Here is a 25733-nt window from a genome sequence, read left to right as displayed (position 1 = left end):
AGCGCTAAGGAAGAAAGGAGGCAGGGAAGGGTTTCGCTTTCAGCTGCCAAACCCCCCTCTGCAGATCAGGGACCTGCAAAGCCTCCTCTAAGTCCTTCAGCACAGAGCGTGGGGGACAGAGGTGCCTGTCAGTGCCACTCTTGTGTCCCCATCACCTCCCAGGCTTTGTAGACACATCACTGCAAACCGGGGCTTGAGCTCAGGACCCCATCCCTAAGTATTTTCCTGCAGGAAGAGGCTCAGCATAAACACTAAGAATAGCACACAGAAAGGCAGCTGGGCATGGATTGGGATGAAGACCTGACACTCCAAAAGCCCTGTACAAGGTCTGCCTTTGTGCCAAAGTGCTTTGATAGACGGCTTGAAAGAGAGAGGGAAGGTATTGTTCTCTCCTGCTTTTGTTGGCACCTTTTAAAAGCTTGAATTCCTGTTCTCTGCTTCCCTCCAGCCCAAGCCCAGCCTTTTTCCCCCTGCAGTTATCAACAATAAGTTCCTTTTCCCCTAAACCAGCTAAAAAGCAGGAACATCACAAGCAGAAGGTGATGGGATGGTTCCACACCCATCGGACCACCACACTATTTCCATTCCTCGCTTTCCATGGGTTCTGTTAACATCCCCTCCCCAGATTTTCCAATGGGAATTTGCCCAACTTCTCACTCCAGAAGGTGCCAGTCTGAAGCAGAAAGCAGCAAATCCAGGGTTGGTTTAGGGCTGCTGCTGGTGGGACATGATGGTAAAAGACATGGATACCCCTTGGTTATGGGGAAAAGGGATAGGCAAGACCCTGGTCGCCATCAGAGTAGCATCCCTCAACTTCTGGTGAGAAACACAACGTTCACCTGCTCTTTTCCATTCTTTATTCCAGTCATTCACTTTGGTTACAGTTCTGAAAGGTTTTTTTGGTAGCTGTTGTGTTTTTTCTCTAATCTGAACCCACCTTCTGTAATATTATAAAACTCTACAAGTACAGTAATGACCAGTTAACAATAAATAGGTTATTTGTTAGTTCACGAAGTTAAAGTGCTTTGAGAAGGGATGTAAGAAGCTCTATTCTAGATTCCAGGGGGGGAATACCTTGGAAATGTAGTGCAGTAGGAAGCTCTGGCCCGTTGTCCATAGTCTGTGGTCACGAGAGGCACGTGGCATCTCCCCCTTGCCCAAAAGACCCCTCGGGCGCTCCTGAGTGAGCAGGCACGAAGCAGGAGCTGTGCTGCTGCAACAGGTTATTGGAAGCATAAGACAGGATGCCCTCACCCTTACACAGCCCGAGGCTGGGGTGTTTTGGACTGGGAAAGGTTTGGACAAGGAGTGGGATTACCCTTTGCAGGGAGAGCATCCCGTTTTTCACAGTTTAGTCTTGCTCAGAGACCTCTAAGCCCAAGAGAAGCAAACTCTGGGCCTCCCCTGCCCCCTCACTGGGGGAAGGGAAGCAGAACTGCTCTGGGCAGTGGGGACACACAGCCCCCCTGAGCCCAGTGATGTTGCCCTGAGATCTGCAGCCTCTTTCCCTGAGGAAGCCCGGTCCCTCTCCCGGAGGAGCGGTGTGGGGAGCAGGGATATCCTGCTGCCCATAGGTAAATGCCCTTAGCTGCTTGCAGAGGGTTTGTGCGTTTCAAAGGTCTTCCCAGGGCCTCCCAGTTTGGTTTGGGCTCTGCTTCCACCTTCCCTTCCGGTCCCCTTCCATCTGTCCTTCCCCACACCCCAAACTCAATCATCTTCCAAGGCTTTTCCATGCAAACTGCTAACTTTGCCCCTGCACTTGCAGGTTTCCAGTGCTAATTCCCAACCTCCCTCCCACATCAAAGCCAGCTGCAAACAAAAATAATAAACCAAAGCCCAAAACCCTTCCAGAGCCCAATTCTCCAGACCAGAAGGGGACACACAAGTGGCGCTGGGAGTGTTCTAGCTGCTTGCCAACCCAAACATTAACCACCAAAAACTTGGAGGCATCAGTCCCCACTTGGATCAACCAGTTCAGAAGGCCAAGGGCTGGCTCCTCCTCTTCATCACATGCATGTTCCCAAAGTGAGGAGTGGCCATGCCCTAAGGATCAGTGCATGCACATCAGCAGAAGTTCTCTGAATGTCCACACCCGGAGTGGGATCAGGACAACAGAGCTGCCAGGGAGAGGCTGTCACTGGTACAGCAAATGCTCCCCGCATGTCCCCAACTCCTGCTCCACCTGGCCCTGCAGTCACATCTCCATCACTGAGGCTTTTCCACCAAGGCTGAAAATGGAGAAGGTGCTGTCCAGGACCCCTCTGGGGACAGTCAAAGATCAATGTCCAAGGAGTGTCTAAGAAAACAGGGATCTCGCCTCAGGAGTGGACAGCAAGTGCAGGAAGAGCAGGATGGTGGGGACACAGTTGTCTTCAGTGGAAGAGCTCCACCAAAGCCACCATCAGGAGCAGCTGCAGCCACGAGCCAAAGGTCATGGTGGCCTGGCCCTTCTGGAAGAGGAACCGGAACTGGTTGACCAGGCGCTCCTTGACCAGCGCCTGCCGGAAGCCGTCCTCCTCCGAGACACAGACATAGTGGCCGTAGTGGCCGTGGCTGACGTTCTGGATGAAGTGGAAGCAGTCCTGCTGCGGGTGGGTGGTGTTGCAGGTCTTGATGAGGCTGTTGTTGTGGTACCAGTTGTAGGTGGCATAGTGGGACTCGATGGAACAGTTGAGGTAATAGCGGGAGAAAGGGACAACTGCGATGTTCTGGTAGTCATCTGTGGGAAGAGGTGGAGAAGGAGGAGATGAGGCAGCAGTGCCCAGGAACCAGACATTCCCCCCAAGCACCTAGGGAAGACCAGTTAGGCCAATGGGGATATACCCATGGCAGGAGGGGTAGAACTGGATGACCTTTAAGGTTCCCTTTCAACCCAAACCATTCTATGATTCTGTGTTAATGACATTGGTCCATGTTTCATGAAGTTCACAGGACTTTCCTCCCAGGACTCAGAGTTTAAATTCCTCTCACTCAGCTCAAAAATACATTCCTCCACTAACTTGATTGTGTCTTGATTTCACTCCCAGTTTCCCAGCAATGAGTAGTAACACCTCGTACAATTCACCCAAAGACTGGAGAATCAGCCACGCTGCCCCATCCACCCCCAGGGGCATTGTCCTATGGCTCCAAACCTTTACATACCTTCCTTAACATCCCCACTTTGGCAGTTTCCTTGCCATGCATCCAAGTTCAGGTTCTGAAGCACCTCCCTAGCAGATGGGAATGGGAATAAGCATTAACAGAACATCAGGGAAATGGCATTTCAGGGATAGGAAAGGAATCACCCATATGAGATTGAAAGAAGTTTATTACCTGGTATTATTGGGGTAGGGAAAACACCCTCTACATTCCCCATTAGGTGATGGCAAATGTGAGACCCAGAAGAAAAAAGATGGTGAAGATGCTGCCCAGGACCCCTTTGGGGATAGCCAAAGATTGTTGGGTTGGGGGCTCAAAACCCCCTCAAGGGAGGGATGGATCCCTCCAGAGAGATCCCTAACTTTTTTGGGACAGCACCTACATCTGTGCTTTCCTGCCTGGACACAATGGGCTTGTGTCTCTCTGTGATGGAAAAATGGCCTCAAAACCATGTGTTGGCCATGGCCTGGAACAGGAATACCGAGGGTGTGGGTGTTTATGCCAGGGGAGCAGCGGGCTGCAGGCACCACGTACCGGTTCAGGGACGACTGGCAGGTCCCGTTGGCCCACCCGCAGTAGGGGTCCCTCGCCAGCAGGCAGCTGTGGCAGTTGTTGCGGTACGCCCTGCACATGTCCATGGGGATCTCCAGGACTTTACTGGAGGAGCCAACATACAGCATGGCCTGCAGGAGGAAAGCAGAGGGCATGATCTTCCTGGAACTGTGTCCCAGTGCCACCTGGTGAGTGTCATCAGAAGGACATGGAGCTGCTGGAGTGAGTCCAGAGGAGCCCACAGAGCTGTTCCAAGGGCTGGAGCCCCTCTGGGCTGGAGCCAGGCTGGGAGAGCTGGGGGGGCTCACCTGGAGAGGAGAAGGCTCCAGGAAGACCTGAGAGCCCCTTCCAGAGCTTAAAGGGGCTCCAGGAGAGCTGGAGAGGGACTTGGGACAAAGACCTGAAGGGATAGAACAAGCGGGAATGGTATCCCATTACCAGAGGGCAGGGTTAGATGGGATATTTGGAAGAAAATTCTCCCCTGGGAGAGTGGTGAGGCCCTGGCACAGGTTCCCAGAGAAGCTGTGGCTGCCCCATCCCTGAAAGTATCCAAGGCCAAGCTGGACAGCACTTGGAGCAACCTGGTCTGGTGGAAGGTGTTCCTGATCACAGCAGGTGGGTGGAACTGGATGAGCTTTAAGGTCCCTTCCAGCTCAAACCATTCTGTGATCCCATGATTTTACTTCCAGACCCAGGCTGGCACTAAACTGCCTGTCCCTGCCTTCCCTGCAGCCTGATTTTAAAGCTACAGCCCAACCCACTGTTTTCCTTCCCACAGAACAAGCAGGGACCCACCCTCTTGTGGTCCAGGATCATGGACTGGATTGGGTCCTTGTTTGGAAAGACCTGGAGCTCCATGATGTTCTGCACCCCATCTGGCAGCTCCACAACCTTGTGGATGGATCCCTTGTCTGGAAAAAAAGAGGAGAGAGCCCTGATGAGGCATCCGGAGAGAGGAAGAGATGATGATACCAAGAGATTCCAAGAGTCTGACTGGATTCCTGACACCAGCCACCCAGAGAGAACAGGAACTTTCCCAAAAGCAGCATCCTGAGGGAACAGGGCTCAGGAATCCTCATTGTTCTCCCTCTGCATAATTTCCCCTTCCCAAACAGTATTGCCTTCATCCCACCATCAACCAGAGAGAGGTGGAAGATGTGATCCCAGCTCATGAAGCAATCAGGACCCCCCAGGTGTCTCCACTCCCATTTCAGAGAGGGTGGGAATTGCCCTGCCAAGCCCTGTATGTTGGATCAAGCTTCCCAGTGGGACTCTGCAAGGCATTAACTGCATTTAAGCTCAGACTTTTGGAAAATAAGAACAATTAGAGTATGTGTGGGCCCTAATCCAACCCAGGCCACTCACTGAGAGCTGTCTGCAGTTTTTTAATCATAGGTTAGGAATTTTAAACGCCCCTGAAATTCTCTCCACAAGTGCCAGTAAACAGATTCCAGCACAGGGCAGAGAAAGGCATGAGCAGAGCTCAGGGAGGTAAAGCAGGCAGGACAGGGAAGCGCTGGGAAAGGACACAGTGGGTCCCTTTGGAAAGGATTTCTGCTTGTAAAGCTGTGCCTGGGGAGAGCTGTGCTACCCCTCCCTTCCCCTGAGAACACTTGCCCTGAGACCTCCCACAGGCTGAAGCCCAACTGGGTAAATCCCACATGCTCGGGATTCTGCTTTGATTCTGGCTTTGCCTACGCAGCCAAATTGGAAGTATTTAGGAGTACTTGGGACTTGGCAGCTCTTTTCTGCTTGACAAACATATGCCAAGCTGGGAACACAGCCCCTTGTTCACTCTGCAATGAGGGTCTGCTTTGCTTCCCTCGGGCTTCCTACCCTCATGCGGAAAGCTAATTCCAGGGATGTCCACAGGGAAAGGTGCCCGGTACCTGTTGCCAGATAAAGCACGTTGTAGTGGTGTCCATCAGCCGCAGAGACCTCGTGCACCCCGATCTTCTGGTAGCGGTGCTTGTTGTGGAATAAGGGGCTCCTGGTGGGGGACAGGGGCTCCACACGGTCCTCCACCTCGGGGTGGCTGTCAGCTATCTTGAAGGTCTCACTCGGGGTGTGCTGTCCCGAGGGAACACACTGCAGCAAGAGGGGACAAAAGTCACTGTCAGTCAGACAGGTCCCTCAGGATGAAGGCAGAGGGCAGGGAAGTGAGGCAGGGGAAGAGCATGGACACCTCAGCCCAGAGGAGACGCCCAGGTGTGGTGCACAGCCTTGCCCTGGGAACAAACACAAGTCCTGGGGGTGCTGCAATTGTGCTCCTGCCAGGTGCATGTAAGAGCCTGTCTCCCCAAGCTTTCTATGAAGGCACTGGACCTTTTCCAGCCTCCCTTTGTTTCTAGCAACAAGGCTCAGATCCTTCCTCTGTTGCTGTCCAGCTCTCACCTGGCTGCTCCATGTCCCCTCACCTGCCCCAGGCACCCTGAGAGCTGCAGTGGCAGTGCAGGGAACAGCTCTCCTGGACTTGGGACACCTCTTCATTTCATATGGGGCAGCTTTTATCCCTCACTCACCTGCCCAGGTTTGATCTCTGGAGTGGGACCATTATAGCCCTTGAGTTTGGATGTCCGGAACACGTTGTCAATGTCCCCAAAGGAATAGACACAGACAGCAGAGCTTCCCCTGAGGGCAGGGAGACAAAGAGGGGGTCAGGGAGACACAGGTCACCACCCCTACAGCTGGGACACAACTGTGTCCATCACCACATTCACTCCATGTGTTCTACAGAGATGCTAAAGGGCTGGGAGAAAGGATTTGGCCCATGGGACAGGCATTCCCCTCCTTGTTTTGCAGAGACTCTCACCAGGTGTTTGTGAAGAGCCCATAGACTTTGGAGCGCCGCCAGTCACTTGCAGGGACAAAGAAGACATCCTGCAACCAGTTGAAGTTGCCCTTGGTGACTGGGTCAACACAGATCAAGCTAGCCTTCAGGAAGGTGGTCCACTTGGAGGCAGAGAGGGAACTGGTTCCTCCTTGATCTTCCTGGGGGAGAGGGAAAGCAGCAAATCAGGGTTTGGCAGAGAACACCACAAAGTTCTCAACTTGTGAGGAATAAGCCCCCTAGCACCTTGGATGGATAACAGGGGATGCTCCAGAGGTATGTTTGATGCTGGTCACAGCAACAATCATGTTACTCTAACATCCCAGCAAGGCAAAACCTTCCCTAAAAGCAAGATGGGCACCAGAGGAGGCAAAGGCCAAAGGACATGGCTGTACCCCACACAAACTCTGTGGCAGAGGACAGGTTTGAGGCAGGAGAGTCAAATCCAAGCGTGGATAACCCCAGGTGAGCTGGCATGTCCATCTGTCACCCCTAGAACGCTCCTGCCTCCCACCACACACTGTTCCTGTGGTACCTTACACAGCTGGGCCACTCGGGAGATGTTTCTGGGGGCCTCAGGACTCTTATCTGGGTTGTCTTCACGGAAGAAGTAATAAATCTTGTCCTGGTGAGGCTCTTCGTGCCTTAACGTGGTGGCTTTGACAAACTGAGGGTCTGAAAAGGGAAGTGAGCCATCAGAAAATCTTGGCTTGAACACACAGAATTCATCAGAAAAGCCACTGGTGGGGACAGAGCAGCATGTCCTGCAGCCAACCACGCATCTCCAGCTGAGGGAGGGAATGAAGCACATCTGTGCTACATGGAAAGAACAGATCTGAGCCCACCTTCTGCACCTGATCTCTGAATTGCACCAACTGTGACACTTTCCCAGTGGTTCCCCTTCCTCTCCCTCCTGCCCAACACCCCAGATTCATTCCCTTGAGGCCAAAGAACTTGGCAAAAGCCTTGACTGCTTAGCAGCAAAGGAAACTCATCTCCCCTCTTGCTCAGGGAGTTGTTATTGAGGAGAAAGGATCCCTCAGTGCTGCTTGTGTTTGGAAAACCCAGTGATGCTGTTCCTATTAATAAATTTCTACCATGACGGGCATCCTTGGCAGCATCAGGTCCCTCTGAGAATCATTAGCTGGTGTTCCCATGGCAGGGAGCTCTGTGTCAGCACAGCAGCAGCCTGGCAGCTCTCAGGCTCTCAGGTTTGTTTTGGTTTCCCTCTCTATGCAGAAGTTCTGCTTCACTCTGTTGGCATTTTGATTTCATTTTTAATTTTGTCAGGGGTTCTACAACCTCCCATTTCCAGGTGGCACTGGGGAGACACTGTAACAAAGTCATGGAAATGCAGGGGGGTCCTTTCTCTCTACCACCACACTGTCCTCTGCACAGCTTAACCTGCTCCTGGCCTCAGGATCTTACCCTGGGCTAAGGATTTGGAAAGATTTATTGCCCAGAGTGGAAGTTGTTCTTCCTGTTTCCACCACCACGGGGCAGCTGACGGGCATTTTTACACAACTTATTTCCTCCTATCTGAGAAGGGACTTGCCACCTCATTTCTTCATTGTCTTACCCTGAGGAACAGGAACTTGCTTATCAGGTGTTTTGTGAGGGAAGCAAAGAGGTGAAATTCCCCCAGCTGGCACGGAGGGAACCAGATCAGCCCTCCCTGCAGCTCCAGGAGTGACTGAAGACCCCAAACAAGAAGCCCTGGAGCTGCATCCCATCTGGGCAGAGAGGATGTCCCCCTCCAAGCTGTGTGCTGACAGAGTCAAACATCCACCTGGTGGGGTTCCACACCTTGGGAATCTCCCCCACACTCACTCTGCATCACTGTGTCACTAGTGTAGAGCTCTCCACCTCCCCTCACTCGACGGAAACGAGGGATCTTGCCATTCTGCTGGCTCTTCTTGATGGTGGAGTAGATGTCATGACCTGCGAGAGAGGAAGGCTCATTTGCAGCAGGATGTTTCCAGAGGGAGCAGAAGGATTTATGAGAAGAGAAGAATGAAACAAGAACTTTCTAGGCACATGGACTCACAGAGATGGGGGACACAAGTCAAGAAACTCAGGCCCTACTGCCTAGGACTGAGCAGGTCTTGCAGGACTCACCCAATCCTTTCCCTTAAAGAGTGGCAGGGACAGATTCTTGAGAAGGATCCCCTTTCTAGGTCCAGAGCAATGGGATTACTGCAGGATCTTCCCTCTAAGGTCCCTTTCAACCCAGACCATTCTACAATTCCCTACTGATTTCATTGCTTCAACTCTCCTACACAGACACTCAATCCCATGTGCCCTGGATGGGAATAACCAACCTCGTGCCATGCTCTGTCCTAAAAGGATGTGCATTTCCATGAGGCAAAAGCAAAAAGCTCTAAGGCAAACTAGAACAGGGGACAAAGGCCTTGGGGCAACCTCAGGGTGCCCCTTTTGGTCACAGAGAGCCTTTTCTACACAGCATGACAGCTGAAAAACAGGAAAATACAAAAACTTACCATCAACTACGACAAGGGTGTTGGAGTCAGGGGTGAAAGGAGCGATTCCTCTCCCATCCCATGATGGGCTCTCCTTCCTCTGCGTCTGGGGAAGGACAGAAATGGACCTTAAGTGGGATCAGGAGCCTAAATCCACCCCTGGGGCAGGAAGAGAGTGGTTTCCCTTCCCTGGCACAGCCCAAATGAGGGAAAGGCTCATACCAGGTTCCAGCAGGTGGGAGCACAGGGACCAGTCCCACACACCAACATCCCATCTCCGTACTTCTCCACTAACGTGAGGTAATTCCTATTGTCCTCCTGCAAGAGAAGGGAGAGGAGCCTGAGCAGCTGTGCACAGCAGAGCAAAGCCCCCAGGATTAACTAACACACTGCTACACAGCTTCACAGCTTTCTCATGAGGAGGTCTTCACTCAGAGAGAGCACAGGTACACATATAGCTCCTTCCCCAGCAGTCCTTCAATCCAAGTCCTCCAACCCTCACCCATCCAGCTGTTTCATCACAGGTAGGACCTACCGAACTCCCAGACATCATGCACAGTCCTTCATTTTTCACTGGGAATTCTTCCTAGGGTAAAAGAGAAAATGCATTAATTCCTTCCCTCTAAAGGTCAACCCACATGGGCTCAGCCCCAAGCAGTACAAGAAGGTCATTAAACACTGCCATGTATCCCTTTTTCCCCACCCTTGGCATTTGAAACCCCCTGGGAAGGCTAGGTTGGACCCTCAGGCCCTCAAGGTGATGAGAAGTGGGACTGCTGGGCTAAAGTGGCAGGAATGACTGGGATGCTCTCCAGAGGATTTGGAAGAGGATTTGTCATTATGAGGAAAAGATGTTCAATAGTGGCTGGTGCAGACATGAACCACAGTGTTCTGGGAACACAAACGGAAGTATTTGGGCCACTGAGAATGACAAGAAGGGGTCATGAGAAAGCCAATGAGGATTTTCCTGCTCCATTAACTCAGTGCCCAGCTCAGAGCTTCCTGCTTTCGAGGAAAGGACGCTTGAACTCCCACAACAGAGAAGAATGGGAATGTGGCTTCTCCCCAGTGACACCAGTCCGAGCATCACTTCTCATACTAAAGAAAGGGTCCTTTAGTGGAGAACCCTCCTTGTGGGGCACTAAAGACCTCAGAAGGATCATATCCAGGGAAGAACCCATCAATGGCTAGCATAGGAGACTTTCCCATTGCTGCAGCCATTCCTTACACTGACATTGCAGCTTCCTGGTTTGATCGGGCAGGCTGGGCAGAGACCAGGCTCTTCCAGGCCTGACTTCATAGAGTACCTGAAGTCTGGGCTGTGAGACAGATGCTGAACACTTTTTATAGGGCTGTGAGGCCCAATTCATCAGCAGAACATCCTTACCGTGTAGTTCTCAGAGGTTGCAAAGTCATAGTAGTAAAGCTTCCCCTCTCCCCCGATGTAGATGGATGAGCTGTTTTCCTCATGGTAGAAGACTGGGTACTTCTCACTCCTGGGAAACACATATTCCTTTGCACCTAGAAACAGTACATTTATCAGGGAAATCACTGCATGGCTGATCCACTCCCTTCCCATGTCCTTGAAGTGATGAGAAAAACATGGACACAGGGCTGGGGGCCCTCTGGGATGGCTGGCCCAGGGCCAGGAGGCAGGAAAAAGCAGCTCCCAGGCTCAGAGCTGAGCTATTGTCCCTTTGGGCCCCCAGGGACAGGACAGCTTCACAATGGAGCAGCTCCACCTGGCCCCTTCAAGGTTTGTAATAGAGGAAGAGGAGGAGGAAGGGGAATTGCTGCAGGACCTGTCACAGGAGAGTGGGAGCTCAAAGAGACCCATCCTTACAGCAGCCAGGTGAGCACTGCCTTCCACCATCCAAGTGCCTCCATCCCTTCTCTGATTGCCCTTTGACAACCACTCCAGACATCTGCCTGATAGATTTGGCACCTGCAGCCTCCTGCAGTTCATCACCCCTCTCCCTGTCCCGTCAGCATCCTCCTTCCCAGGGCCAAGAGGATCAGTCAGGGCTCGGAATCCCCACGTCAGAGCCCAGGTGTGACAGGGAAAAGGTGCACCTAAAGCTACAACTCATGGTCTTCACACCCCACATATAACAAGAGGTGGCTGCAAGACCTTGAACATCACAACTGGTTGCTGCAGATGGGCAGCTTTCCGGGCCCATCTGGAAGAACAACTGCCTGTCCTCTCCTCTTTCCTTCCTCTTTTGCATTCATTTCCCATTTTCCGGCTCCTCTTTCCTACGAACACCCTCCCTTCCTGTCTCTGTGTCCAGCACAGATGCAGAAGGCTGGCCCTGCTTTGCAGATGTGATTCTTCCTCCAGCAGACAGATTCTGCTGTCCCTCCTTCAGGTCCCCTGCCCTTGCAGCCTTCTCTGGTGGGTGCAGCCACATCTGAGCAGCTTTGAGACCCTGTGCCATGGCCCAGACTCCCATACTGGGCAGCAATGACACAAGAGGATTGTTCCTCCAAGGGGGAAAAGGCTCCAAGGATCAGGACTGACCTCTGCCAAGGAATTCCATTTTCATTATTCCCTCTTTTCCCTTTTCCAAAGAAGAAGGGGCCTCTCTCCTGGCAAACGCTGCCGCTCCCAGCACACAAAGGCTGGGACTGCCTTGGGAGCTGGCTGCCTGCACAGACAAGCAATTAATCAGTGGCACGTGTCCCTCTATTTATAGGGGTTGCCACTTGGCAGGCCAGGGAAAGGCCAATCCTTGCCCAGTCCAACTGTGCCCTCTGCCCGGAGCACACAGTGCAGGGAGCCTGCCAAGGTTCCGCACAGCCAAAAGGGAAAAAGACTTATTAGAGGCCACTGAGGCTACTGAATTCCTGCTTGATTTGTGGGTTCATTCTCCACTTTGCGCCCTGGTCGCACCTTCTCCGGGTCTCTAATCCCTGCAGGGTTAAACAAGCAAGGTTTTCCCATCAGGGCTTGGGTAACCTGCCAAAAACCCACAGGCCCTGTTTTGCAAGGGCATTTCAGCCACAAAGAGAGGGGGGAGATGTGCCTTGGACAGAAACTAACACCACACCTCTGTGAGCTCTGCCCCATGGGATGGAGCCAGCTGGGACCCTTGGCCAGGAATGCTCAGCTGGATGAAAGCCCCTGCTTGCCCCTTGTCCCCTTCCCAGACTTCCTGCACCTCTCCTCTGTCCAAGGACTTGGACAAACTCCTGAGCATGTGATGTGCCTGCTGGAGAAGCTGGCATGGAGTCTTTCAGAGTGATTCTGCAACTCGTCTGCCCTCCAAGTGGAAAGTTAGACAGGTCTGCCATTAGCCACAGACTCAGCCTAAGCTTGCCTAGGAGAGGACTAATCCCCTTTACACCTTCTCCCTTTCCCAGCAGTCTTCAAAAAGCCAGCTCTTGGCCCAACCTGTGGAGCCCATGCAACCCTAAAGCCCTTTTACCCCATCACCAACACGCCACAAGCAGGTTTGGCCGGACTGCAGCAAACTTTGCTCTTGTTTTCAAACCTCCATCCCCTAAATTTGCTGCTAATCCAGGCAAACATACACCTGCAACCATTCCCTGCTCCTCCTCCACCTCACCCTTTTTTCACACCGCACCCTGTGCTCCTGCTACCTTTGGGTTCATTTGGAAGCTTTTCCCAACACGGCCTCAGCTCAGCAAGCTGTGCCAACCTGCACAGACACACTCCTCTCCAAAGAGCCGAAAACAAACAAGCCCTAAACAATAATTTGGTCAATGCCAACGTGTTATTTATCCTGCAGCTCCCCAGGGACTGCTCTGAATCACTAAGCTGAGTAAACAGCAGTGCTAGCCAGGGCCCACAAGAGTGGTTGTGGTTCCAGCACTGATTTAACTGGATTTGGAAGGGAGCCTTTAAAGGTTCTTCCAAGAATGGGTGCTGGGGTCTCTCTGCCTCTGTGGTAGACCTGCAAAGCTGGTCCTGGTTAAGGCTCAGCCCTAAACAGCTCAGATTACAGAAGCAGTTTGATCCTCTTGGCCTCTGCTTCTCCTTTGGCAAGATGGGGAGGCAACCCTGTACCCCCAGACTGGGGGTCTGGGGTATAAATGGCTTCCAGAGCTGGGAACAATGAGGCAAAGGGCATCTAATGGCCCACACTATCACAGAATCAGGGAATCATAGAATGGTTTGGGCTGGAAGGAACCTTAATAAAGATCATCTGCCTCCAAACCCCTGACACAGGCAGGAATACCTTCCACTAGACCAGGTTGCTCAGAACTCCATCCAGCCCGGCCTTGAACACCTCCAAGGATGGGGCAATGTCCCATTATGTCTCCAAAGAATGGGACATGCCTCTCCTCAAAACTCCAAGGCTGCTTTTGACACTGCAAAGAAAGGCTCTTGCCCTTGGAAGGGGGAAGGCCACAACCCTGCCATCACCTTCCCTCCAAAATCTGAGTGCAGAGCTCCAGAAGACACAGGGCTCATTTCCAGAGCCTCACTGACCCCACCAAGTCCCTTTGGCTGGCATTTACTGCCAACCCCATGGATGGTGCACAAATCAATGGCACCATTGTCCATTGAAATGCTAACCCCAGGCCGGCAGGATGAGCAGGAGAAAGAGCAGCTTTGTGAGCTGGACAGCACCACACCAGAGGGAAGGAGAAGAAGAATATTAAATGAGGGAGAAAGAGGGAGCTTGGTGCATCTGAGGATGCCTGCAGGGTGAGGTAAGGGAGAAGGAAGAAGGTGAAAAGGGAGATGTTCTGGATGACCTGAGGGCAGGGAGGTCCATCCTAAACACAGGACAATGGAGATGACAGAGGGAGCAATCCTGCTTCCCATCTGATAGAGTGACATGGACACAGCTTTAGTGACACATCAAATGGCTCTCTGGCTCCCTTTGGGTCCAGAAACCCCTTCAGAAGGCATCAAGAGCCTGGTTCTCCCCTGCTCTATGGCAGGGTTGGGCTCCCAGAGCATCCCAGAGCTTTGTGCTCCCACCTCCAGAACAGATGCCCAGCTAGAGAGGCAGTGCTGGCACCCAGCCTTATCGCAGGCAAACTCAGTACCCCAACTCCCAGCCCTGCTGGAGGGCTGACTTAGCTACGGCTGTCCTTTTCCCCTTCACACGCCATCATTCCCGGTCTGGCAGCTGGCTCCAGCATTCCAGACACTCGGCTTAGTCACTGCCTCACACAGCTCCCACTCCTGCTAGTGGGTGAGCCTTTGTGGGCCTACAGGTGCTGGGGGAGGACAGTGACTTCCTATAATGGAGGTGATGGTTCAACATTTAAAAATATAGAAATGCAATATAGCTCAGAAAAAATTAAAGGAGAAGGAGGATGGGATAAGTATCTGCTGGCTTTTGGGAGTAGTGCTGATGCAGGCAAGAGGCAGATCCTTTACTTGCTGCCCTTATTAAGTGGGACTCACCTTGGAATATGAGATAGGAAAGTAGAGTATGGAGATTGCCTGCTCCCTGGAATTACCTGCTCCTCACTGCAGCCCCTGTGCTGTCCTTAGCTAAGCTGCCCATGTTCTCCCAAACCCTCCTGCTGCTGCCACAGGACAGGGACACAGGGCTGAGTCACCACCAAATGGTAAATGAGGATTTAAACCGGTGCAGTACCATTGCAGCGAGCACAGCCAAGCCTTCACCACGTTCCCAACGCCCAGGCAATCCACCCGGCAGGCCTGGGAATTCTCACTGTAACACGTTGTAACGCCGTCAGTCATCGCGGCCACGCGTCACCGCACCGATGGCACTGCCACCTGCTCCGCCGCCGTGGGTCTGACAGAGAGCACACTCCTGCTCACACCCTTTCCTTCCCAACCATTTCCCAGGTTTTATTTCTTCCTTCCTTTTTTTAATAGCTGTGAGTGATTCTGACCTTGATAACAAATGACTCTGCGGCAATCTGACTGGGATCAGCTCCGGAAGGAAACGCTGCCTTCTTCAGGCTGACTCAAGGACTGGCAATGTGGGTGGGTGTCCCCTCGATCTCATCCCTGTGTCTGTGCCCTCAGCTCCCAACAATGCAGGCCTGGCTGTGAGTCAGGACGGTGTGTCCCGGGCTGCTTCACATCATTCCCCTTTTGGGAAGACAAGAGCAGTCTTGATGCAATGACATCAATCCCTCTTTCACTCCCACTTCCCAAGCACAGGCAGGATGTGTGACAACCATCCCAACATGGGCAGAGCAGGAATTTTCCTGGCAATGTGATTCCGGTCCACTGCACTAGTCACCCAACCTGGGGCCAGGACTCTCCATTCCAACTCCAATATCACTCTGCAGTGGCATTTCAGTTTCACTATTCCTCATGGAAAGACCAGGAGGACAATCCCTGGATTTCCTACCTTCTTGGTCAGACATCAGCCCCACCAATCTCCTTTAATGAAAGCATGGAAAGTCACAGCACCCATCCCAGAGGGACAGAGTCACCCCGTGGGGCTGCCATGGATTCCCTTCATTCCTGGGAGCAGGACTGGACTGCACCACACCACTCCCATCCATGTGCCATCTGTCTCCCCAGCTCCACCACAGATGCCAGCAAGAAGCCAAGCTGCTTTTTTTTTTTAGATGATCTATAAATTCCCAAATTGAGACATTTCGGAAAGAGGAAATATATCTCCAGAGAGTTGCTGTGCTAGGTTTTCCTTCCATCATGACTTTGCCCAAAGGGAACAATGTGACACAGGAAAACCACAGTCAAGACAGGGACCTGCTTCTCAGAGCCCTGCTCACCCATAACTGTCCTTTTCCCATGGGATGGATGCCTTGAGCAGCAGCCTGATGGGATTCTGGGACCCAGCAGAGCCTTCAGCAACAGGGTTTTTTATAGGAACAGTTTGACTCTAAATTAGACGACCCAGGAGGCGCATTTTGGGGAGGTTTGTTCTGACCTGCCACAGAATAATTGAAGGGTTGTGAGCTGCAAGGTCTCCAACACACCACCACCAACACGCCTTGTGAAAAGTGATACGTTTTTGTGGAGGGGTTTCTGAGAAGGGGGTGAAAAGGCAAGAAATGTGGGAAACCACTTCCTTCTCATTGCACATGAAAAAACCTGCCTCGCTGATCCCTCCTCTCCCCGTCTTCTACCACCACCACGTTGCCAAGGGATTGAGCTGCACCCCTGGCATTGGGGTACTTACTCCCCAAGGATTCCTGAAGCTGGGTCCTTAGAGACACCTCTCTGTGCTGCTGGAAGAGGACAGGCATGGAAAGGCTAAAGGATCACCCTGTGGGGAACATCTCTCACTGTGCAGGGCACCCTCACACTGTTTCGGTTCAGCCTGTGCTCCAACAGAGTCATTTCTCGAAGGATGCAAAATTAAGAGAGCAGAACCAATACCACCTGATTCCCTACAGATTTCTATCCCATATTCCTAAGAGCTTTCTCCAGGACCAAATATCATACTTTTTCCCCTTTCACACTCTCCCTGTTCCCTTCCTGTTCAGCCTGGAGCAGACTGGGAGCACGGTGACTGAGAGCTAGTGCCTGGTGGCTGGCACAGCTCAGAAGGGGTTGGTGCTGCCTGCCTTCCCCTCGCAGTCTCCCCTGCAGGATGCTTGTAGGGACCCCCAAAACTGCTCTGTGCCTCAACTGGGGAGCAGCAGCGGAAACCAGGCTGCCTGGTGCTAAAAATGTTTCTTGCTGAACTGAGAACAGACACAGCCCCATGTGTTTCCTGCTTCTCAAAGATCTCCGTGCCCTCCAAGAGACCACACAGCTCCCTGCCACAGGAAGTCCTCCAACTTCTGTCCATCCTACCAAAAAGCCGGAGGGCAGGATCTGGAAAGTGCATCAACAAGTCTCGTTGCAGGTATCAGTCACCTCCTACATATTCCAAAACCGGCACAGCCTCTCCTGTCCCACAGGGCAGGAAAGAGCACCATCCAGGTAGGGCAGGAACACTGTGGTCACAGCCAGGCATTCCCGCAGATGCATCCTAAGAGCTTGCTCAGAGAGAATAGAGCACATCTAATGGTTTTCCAAAGTGCTTTCTCATCAGCCCGGGGCAGGTAAAAGCCCGGACCATGATTTTCCCGTCCTCGCCATCCTGTAGGATGGATGTGGTTCCCGAAAGCTGAGATCAAGGGATTGGGCTGTGTGCTGCTTTCTTCCTAAATTCCATCTGTGACCAGATGGAAACTTCATCTCCTCATGCAGTAATGCAGTGAGCTCAGCACTGGGCAGCACAAGCATCCCACAGGAGTGTGGAGAGGGATCAGGAGGACACAGCCCTGAAACCCTGGGCTAAGGGTTCCACGAGCTTACGGAAAACCCAGAAAACAGAGGTGTGAAAGCAAGGAGGGGAAACATGGGGCTGTTACTCAAACACAGCCCAACCTGACTTACACATTTTCACTCCTCCTTCTCATTTTAAGAACACAGCAAGGCAGGGCAACAGGTTTAATCTGGTATTTCTCGACATGTCTTGACCCTGTTATAGTTTGTTGATGAGCAGCACTTAATCATTCACCAAGAAACCTCATATTATCCTTTCTCATACCCCTCCCTGCTTCCGAGCACCCCCCTAAGGGAAGGGCAAGGCCACAGACAGACCACCAACATCAACATCCTCTCCGCAGCAGGACTTGTTCATCCTCACCCAACCTACATTCCCAGCTGCCTCCCATCTTGCCTTTTCTCTGGCTTCTTCCCTCCCCATTCCTGCAGGCCCTGCCATCATGGGGTGTTCACGCTGCTGCCCTGAAGAGATCCCTACTATCAACAGCTAAATGTTCCAGAGCCAAGGAAACAATCCAGTCCACATTATCAGGGACTGAGAGCTTTCTACAAAAGCTCTCAGTCCATGTGCAGCCCAAATGCCCGGGAGGGCCACGCTTGCAGAACATACCAACCAGACAAATGTGCTTTTTTAGAGTTACACTCCAGAAGGCAAATATTCCAGCACATTAACGATTCCTACTCTATTTCTGGGAGCGCCTTGGCAGCAGGCAGTGGTATTCAGTGCTGGGGTGAGCTGGGGCAGGAATAAAGAGGAGGGGGAGAAAAAACCCTTTTGGTTTGGTAATGCAGCTGCTGGGTACGGGCAGGATTGCTCAAAAGCTCTTCTGAGAGCTGTGCTGCCGATATTTTTCCTCTGCAAGAGGCCTCCAAGCCAGAGTCAGCATGTCCCAAACTCCCACTCAGCAGGCAACAAAAGAGACCCCTCACCTGCAGCTGGGGACAAACACGCTCTGGATTCAAAGCCTCTGCCTTCATCAGGGCTCTGGGAACACGGGCAGCACTGCAGGGCTCCGCTCACCCTGGGAAAGCTCAAACCAGAGTGCTCTGTGCTCCAGAAAAGATGGATTTCTCCTTATTAAACACAAAATGACTACATGACAGGCGTGCCAGCATATTCTATGCATACTAACACATCACCAATATCCCCTGCATGCTCACCCCCGCAGAATTATGCAGCACTGAAGCCTGTGCTGAATCAGGACGAGTCCAGAGCCTTTGATTCTGCAGATGCAGCCTGTCATCCAGCAGGTACATTATTCCCAACCAGCCCCAGCGCTGAGCTGCTCCCTGCACCCCACGGGTTGCAGGCGCTAAATATAGAGCCAGGTTTTGTGACTTTCCAAAAGCTGTTCCTGTAATGACAGTCCTGAGCTGTGCCTGTTCCTGGCGGAAGCTGGGGAAGGGCAGCCTGTGATTATGGAATTTTATTATACGGTCAGCGGAACAATGGCAGAACGGCCGCTGGACCTTGTGTCATCACAACAAAGGGTGGTTTTAGCAGGATCTGGAGAGGCCCTCCCACTAGGAAAGTCAGATCCAGGGATTGATTTATCATAAAAAGCCTTCCAGAATGAAAACTGCCCTGAGCAGCCCTATCCGCATCCACCAGCAAAACAACCTCACTTAATTGGCTTCCCACTCTCCTGCGACTGAGAAACCCTTCCCAGGCACGTGCCACCTCCTCCCAGCCCAGGGGAGGCCAGCCAGAGGTGGGTAGAGAGCAAGGGCATTTGTGAAGCTCCTCAGGGAGGTTTAGAGGCAGGAAGATCAGTGGCTCTGGAGCTTTGGTTCCCTGCAGAAAACAGATGAGATGTGTGCAGCCAAGGAAGGGACTTCCTCACTGGATTGGGAGGAGTCCTGCCATGCTCCTTCCAGCTTCTACCTGCTGCTGGAGGCTTCTCACCCGGGTAAGGAGTATGAGGTGACTCTCAGCTACACAGCCATTCAGGTTTGTGCCAGGGCATGCCACAAAGACCTTCTCAGCACCCCCTTTCTGCCCTCTTGATCCCCCCACCAGCAGAACACACAGTATCCACTCCTCTCACAGCCATCCTTTTGCTGCAGCACTGCATTACTCAGACTTGGAAAGCCTCACAGTCAGGCTGTGAAACCAGACACCGGGATCAGACTTCCCAAAACACCAAGACATGAGCAAACCCATGACGAGGGTTGCTGTCAGCAATCCAAGGGCAGGTGTCTGGCTGAGACTGGCTCTGCATGCCTCAAGGAAAACCCTAGAACTCCTTAAACTTGCAGTGCCCTCTCCCTGCTGTGACACCCACACTCGATAAAGAATAATGTTTAACCCAAGTGGCTAAGTAGACATGGAATCATTGCTGCAGAAGGCCAGTCAATGGGGCTCAGACTGGCGAGTGGACAAGTTACAGAACCAGAGCTGTCATTACAGGAAAGCACTGTTGGTACAGTTATTAGAGCTGGTAGGAGATGCTTTCACATCCAGCCCCTGTGACACTCTTACAGCCTCCTCTGCCACACACAGCACTGGGTGGAGCTGGGATTGACAGGAAAAGAGGGCCCAACAGGACGAACAAGTCCTATTCTTGGAGCAACCAGGAATAGCCACATGCCATCAGATGTAGCTGGCTGCAAAACAATTTCTCCCTCCTAACTCACCTTCCAGCCTTTTTTCTGGATACAAGTTTCCTTAAAAAGCACCTTGTACTCAAAACTTAGATTTAGTTTGTACTCAAGTATTCAGGGATAAATTTAGTTTGTCTTTTTAAGGCACCAAGTCTGAGTACCTCCGCTACAGAACACCTTCCCAGGCCAATTTTCAGCAATCCTGACCTCAAAGCAGCCCTCAGGCTGGCACAGAGCTGGGCACGAATTAGCATCTGGCTCTCTTTTCCAGCCATAATTTTCCTTAGTCCTCCCATTCCTGTTGTTCTTGTGTCATGCTCTTTCAACAGGAGGTGGTTGTGATTCAGTCGGTTTATTTGGTTTGGTTTTGTTCTTTGTCAATCTGCACAGAGCAAAATATGTTTTTCAACCAACATTTTCTGCTCCCAGCATCACCCACCCTGTGAAAACAAGCCGACTGTGGAAAATAGCATTGCTGGGAAAGCAAGAAGCTTTCTCCTGGAAATGGTGATGCTCTGAGAGCTTCATGTGAAACTGTCCCACAAAGATGTTTCACACTCATGAGACCACAAGAAAATGGTGATGCTGTTGCTATAGAAGAAAATCTGGTGCTAGCATCAGAAATCTTTTGGTTTGCCACATCAGTACGAGTTCTGCCACATCTCACAGAATCCCAAAATGGTTTAGGTTAGAAGGACCTTAAAGATCATCTGGATCTATGCCCTGCCATGGCCAGGGACACCTTCCACCAGACCAGGCTGCTCCAAGCCCCATCCAACCTGGCCTTGGACACTTCCAGCTATGTGGCAGCCACAGCTTCTCTGGGCAACCTGTGCCAGGGCCTCACCACCCTCACAGGGAAGCATTTCTTCCTAATATCCAATCTAAACCTACTCTCCCATCAGTGGGAAGCCATTCCCCACCTTGTCCTGTCACTTCAGGCCCTTGTCCAAAGTACCTCTCCAGCTCTCTAAGAGCCCCCTCAGGAAGGTTCTAGCTGAATGCTGCAGCACCACCACACCCATGGGCAGGGAATGCTCCTAGAAAAGTTCTGTAGAACTCAAAGTCTTGCTGACAGTTTTCCCAAGGCAAGGAGGCAGCCAAGTTTAGCTGAGCCCAGACGTTATCACAGGCAGCACAGGCAAATTCCCAGAACTGCCACTCCAATTGCCCTCTGTGTCCCAGGGTAGGCTGGAACCAGTTCACGTGGTGGAGGCAGCCAAGGGTCAAGTGTATAACCCTTCTTTCTTTTCCCTGAGGGACCTGTTTATGTCCTCAGAACCTGTTCCCTTCAGCTTCTAGCCTCACCTGTTAATAAGATGGGAATAATTAAAACAGCCAGATCCCATCCTACCCCAAGGTGTAAACTCAGCCACCAGAGAGGGACTGAGTTTGTGTTGGATCTAGACACATGCAGGAAAACAGAGAGAAACTCTTCAGCATGGCAGTAGCTAAAAATGATTCTGTGCTGCAAAAGCCCCAGGCTACAGCAGTCTGAGCCAGCCCTCCGGCTCCTTGCCATCCTCAGTGTTTTCCCGATGCTCGGTGACTTTCCGGTCATGACACAGCCAGCCTGGGATGTCACCCTCCCGCTCCACAGAGAGAGGCCGTATCCATCACCCAGCCAGCTCTGCCCAGCCCCGGGACACAGCGGGTTCCCTCGCTGCAGATGGATCAGCAGAGTAAACACGCTATCTGTGCTGACAAGCAAAAGCTCCATGTGGGATGGGAAGGCACCTTTTGCAAAGCAAAGCCCAGCTGGTCAGCATTTAGCTGGAAAAATCCACATAGGCAGGGGGAGGATGGAAATAAAAGGGATGATGAGAACACAGCACGCACTTTGCTTCTGTGCCAGCTCAGGCAAATGAGGCTGAACTCCCTACCACTCAGCAAGTACCAGCAGATAAAGAACTTGGCACTTCGAAACATCCTCCAGCAGGGCACATGGAAGGGAATGGCCAGAAGATACCATGGCCTATCTGTGCTGGTTCAGCTGCAAAGGGGAACAGGAGCAAAGGCCTTGCCAGTAAAAAGGACCCTGAGCACTTGAGCTATGACCAGTGGTCTGCAGCTGACCTTTGCTCCAGGCATCTTCCCCCTAAGAGGAAGGAATCCTGCAGAGTCAGACATGCTGTGCAATAACTGCTTGCCCAGATGGACCCAGACCTGGCCACCTGCACCAGCTGCTGGAAGAGCTTCAGGAGTCCCTCAGCCTGCTTTCCATGGAATCAGGCTGATCTCTGGGGAAAGCATGGCCCTTCCTCACCACCCACTGTGCTGTGCTGCAGCATCATGGACACAAAATAAAGGCAGAACCCGGACTAAAGCCTCAGAGTGGCTTTATAGGCATGGAAAGGCAGAGCTGCAGAACACCGTGCTCCAACCACTCACCTCCCTGGCCTGATACCACCAGGCCAAGTCCCCAGGACTGTGAAATTACTTAAATCCAGGAACTCTAAGCACCAAGATAGGCAGACTGTCTTCAGGTCAGAGCTCAGGACTGTGCCACCTAAGCCTGGTTACACTTTTTTTCCCAGACTACAAGTCCCTTCACCTACTTCTTTCTGGGAAACCAGACAATGTGGGACTAGGGGGCAAAATAGCAGGGGGGTTCAGGTACGTGCAGTTAGGGCACAGCTCAGGGACAGTCCAGAATCCTTGGGCATGGTGCTGGTGTAAGAAGCAAGGCTGAGAGCTGGAAAGACACCAGCAGCTTTGTCCAGCACCAATTTCCTCCTCTCCCCCTGCATGGCAGCCAGGGAGGAATCCCACACAAGTACTCTTCCCTTCTGGAGAGATACTCCTTCTGGCCAGCCCCAGAAATCACTCCCTTCACCTGCTGGGCTGTAGCATGAGAAGGTGCCTTTGCTGAGGCTGTTGTACCTGGTGCTTGTGCTGGGCTGTGGCGTGTAAGAAATTTAATTAGGTGAAGAGCTGCCAGTTCCTGCAGAGCCCAGGGCTGAGGCCAGCACTGCACCACTGCAAATGCAGCACAACCATGCAAAGGTCCTGGAATGCTGCTCTTCATTCAGCTCCCACCTCCAGGAATAGGGTGGTCAAGCTGAAAATCAAGCACTGCAACACCATCACCTGCACAGAGAGGGACGAGCCTGTGTGTGGCTGCAAACAGCAGCAGCATGCTGTGCTGAGCTGCAGGTTTTTCTGAACATGCTGACATTTCTCAATAATGACTGGAGCAGTGGGGAAGTTCAAGAGAGCTCCTCCTGGCACCCACAGCATCCCCTTTGGCCCTGTCCCATTTCTTCATCCTCCCCCAGATCCTCCTCCTCCTCTTCTCCACCCTCCTCTCCTCACCCACAGACCTACTTCTGAATGGTAGAGGTTACACCAAGGAAAATGCAATCTGTTAACTAGGACACAGGACACAATGTGCCACCTCCCTCCAGTACCTCCCTGACTGAAACTCATCCTGACCCATGGCCCTATTAAACTCTTCAAAAAAATTGGAGAAACAGATAAGCACAGAAGGGAGATAAGCTGAGCTGATCCCCTTCCTGGGAAGTGCCATAACACTAATTGGTTTCGGTGCTCCCCGGTGACAAATCCTCCCTGAGTTCAGAGCCACCCTGACACCAGTGGGTGGACAAATGACCCCATTGTGCACAGACAGGTGGGAATCAGCCACTTAATCCCTCTCTTCCCTCTCAGCACTGTTCCACTCCAGGACAGGCATTTCCAGTCCCACTAGACCCTGACAATTCAACTTTAACCCTTCTCCCCTAAGCAGGGCAGGGCAGCAACGTGTGACCCCATCCTCTGCTTTGCCTCCAGCTTTGTGCCTTCTTTCCCCCACCACTTCAATCCCCTTTTCCCAGCCACTTCATCTGCCAGCAGCAATCACAAGTGACGCCATCCTCAGAGCACCCTTTCCCTGCCCTCTGTGCCCGTGTCTGTCCCTTTGTGCGCCGAGGTGACAGGCAGAGGCCACCTCTGAGCCACGCACACACCCACCACCCATCCCTCCGCTCCCGGCGCTTCATCCCGGCTCGCTCATCCCGAGGATGGGCACAGTAAATACCAGCAGAGGAATAACAGATGGCGCAGAACAAACCAGGGGAAATTGGTGTTCTCTGAAGTTGCCGGGGAATGGGGAGCACAGAGGAGCTGTTGTACTGCAGAGCAGCACGAGAGCCGCAGCCCGGCTAAACCCGCCGGCGCAGCCAAACCCCGGGGACAAGACGGGGTCTTTGTTCGAGCCTCCCTGGAGGGGATTCATCAAAAAGCTTTGAAAACACATGATAAAACCAGCTTCCACACACCAAGCTCAGGCTGTACTCTAAGCTTGCTGGTTGAAAACATTTCTTTGTTCGCTTTCTGCTAAGACCAGATCTGATTAAAGTCCTTATGTGCCGTTTACATATTCTGCCAGAGACCAGGAATGTTCTGCAAATGTTTACTCGCAAAACTCATTTGCAGCGAAAAGGGTAAGTAAATCAGCCCATTAACTATGCAAATACATATCTCAATTTCCAGAGAACTGCAAGTTGGGGGAAATGGTTACCGTGTCTGTTTCAGAGCTTTTTGACAGCCTTTACTACACCCAGCTCACAGGAAAATGCTTTCAGAATATAAAAAGAATAGTCTAAAAATTCAATTAAAGGCAACCAAGCAAGTCAGAAGCCACTTCCTTAGACCACAGGCATTTTAAGTGATCTTACAGAGATTCAAAAGTCTTATCAAGGAAACAAAAGAAATAAAAATAGACCAACTCTGCTCAAAAGACAAGACCCAGGTATGAAACACAGAGTGCAGGAGTAGGTGAGAGCTGCAGCGACTGCTGCTGCATCCCAGGGTTGCAGGTGAGTGAGCACAGCACTTACCTTGCGGCACTGTGATGATCCTGGGGTTCACCTTGGAGCGCCCCGCTGCCCACATGCCCAGCTGGCCGGTCCACAGGGCCACCAAGAGGGCAACAGGCAAGCTCCTGCCCATTTCTACTCGCTCCGGAGCAGCGATCGTGAGCCTGTGAGCCTGACAGCTGCATCGCCTCCCGCATACAAAAGGCTGGGTGAAATCCAGTCCAGCCAATGGCTGAGACAGAGGGCGGGGACTTAGAGATCACTAAATTAAAAAGCTTCGTAACTCTATATTCATTTAGCACCTGATTTCAGCAGTGGGTCTCTGCAGGGTTTACTGGGGGTTTTTTGGTCCTTTTGGGTCTTTTCCTCCTCGTTTTGTAAGGGGAAGGTGAAGGTCTGATGGCTTTGTTCACCCTCAGGCTCTGGAGAAAAGCTGCAGCTGGCTCAGGGTCTGCGAACAAGTTCCCACAGAGGCTTGGAAGGGGAATATTAAGGTTGAGACAAATGAAATAAGAATGAAAATACGCCTAAAAATGGAAGACCAAGGGCACAGAGCCCGCTAACAAAGGACGGCGGCTCCAGGGTTTTTTAAATAGATGATGTGCCGATGCCGGAGAGCCGTGCTCGGGTACGGAGGCAGACATGGAACAGGGGGCTATGCCTGCCATCAGGAAGATGCAGCAAGGCTGCAGCATATCCCGTGTGCCAGCCCTCTTCCTGCTGGTGCAGTACTAGCGAAGGGCCACTCCTAGTAAAATAAAACACCGCCAAAAATCCACTCCCCATCACAAGCTGACTACACACCAGCCAAACCCACACGTGCCAGCGTGGGAGTGAATGACATCCCCCTTGGAGCTGGGGTAAAGGTGACCCTGAAGGTGATCCCTTCCCTAATATCCCCAATACACTTTTGTGATGCAAATATTCTCCAGAAGGATGGGATGCAGAGCACACCCCACGTGGCACAACCTTTAGAAGTCACTTTGCTTTTCCAACCCCCCGCACTGGGAGGCCAGGAAAGGCTGGCAGCCTTTGTGCAGCACCCGTGAGGTTTGTTAATGAGAAGACAGGGCATTCCGTGCACGGAAAGCGAGGTCGGA

General features: G+C 52.1%; 1 protein-coding gene across 1 annotated transcript; it reads right to left on the bottom strand.

The window, feature by feature from the left end:
• Positions 1-845: 845 nt before the first annotated feature.
• On the bottom strand, positions 846-24815 carry SEMA7A (semaphorin 7A (JohnMiltonHagen blood group)). The gene is made up of 14 exons (XM_071568660.1): positions 24655-24815; positions 10388-10521; positions 9536-9586; positions 9223-9318; positions 9022-9106; positions 8351-8461; positions 7056-7195; positions 6503-6681; positions 6213-6321; positions 5580-5778; positions 4486-4601; positions 3673-3821; positions 3142-3209; positions 846-2719 (listed from the first exon to the last, which is right to left on the bottom strand). Exons 1-14 carry the CDS (start codon positions 24764-24766, stop codon positions 2373-2375), a joined length of 1896 nt encoding a protein of 631 aa, XP_071424761.1. The 5' UTR covers positions 24767-24815; the 3' UTR covers positions 846-2372.
• Between the last annotated feature and the right edge of the window lie 918 nt (positions 24816-25733).

The sequence above is a fragment of the Pithys albifrons genome, chromosome 13 (assembly GCF_047495875.1).
Source record: "Pithys albifrons albifrons isolate INPA30051 chromosome 13, PitAlb_v1, whole genome shotgun sequence".
NCBI classification, from domain to species: domain Eukaryota; kingdom Metazoa; phylum Chordata; class Aves; order Passeriformes; family Thamnophilidae; genus Pithys; species Pithys albifrons.
The sequence above is the reverse complement of the archived record's forward strand: the minus strand, read 5'-3'. Positions and strand labels throughout refer to the sequence as shown.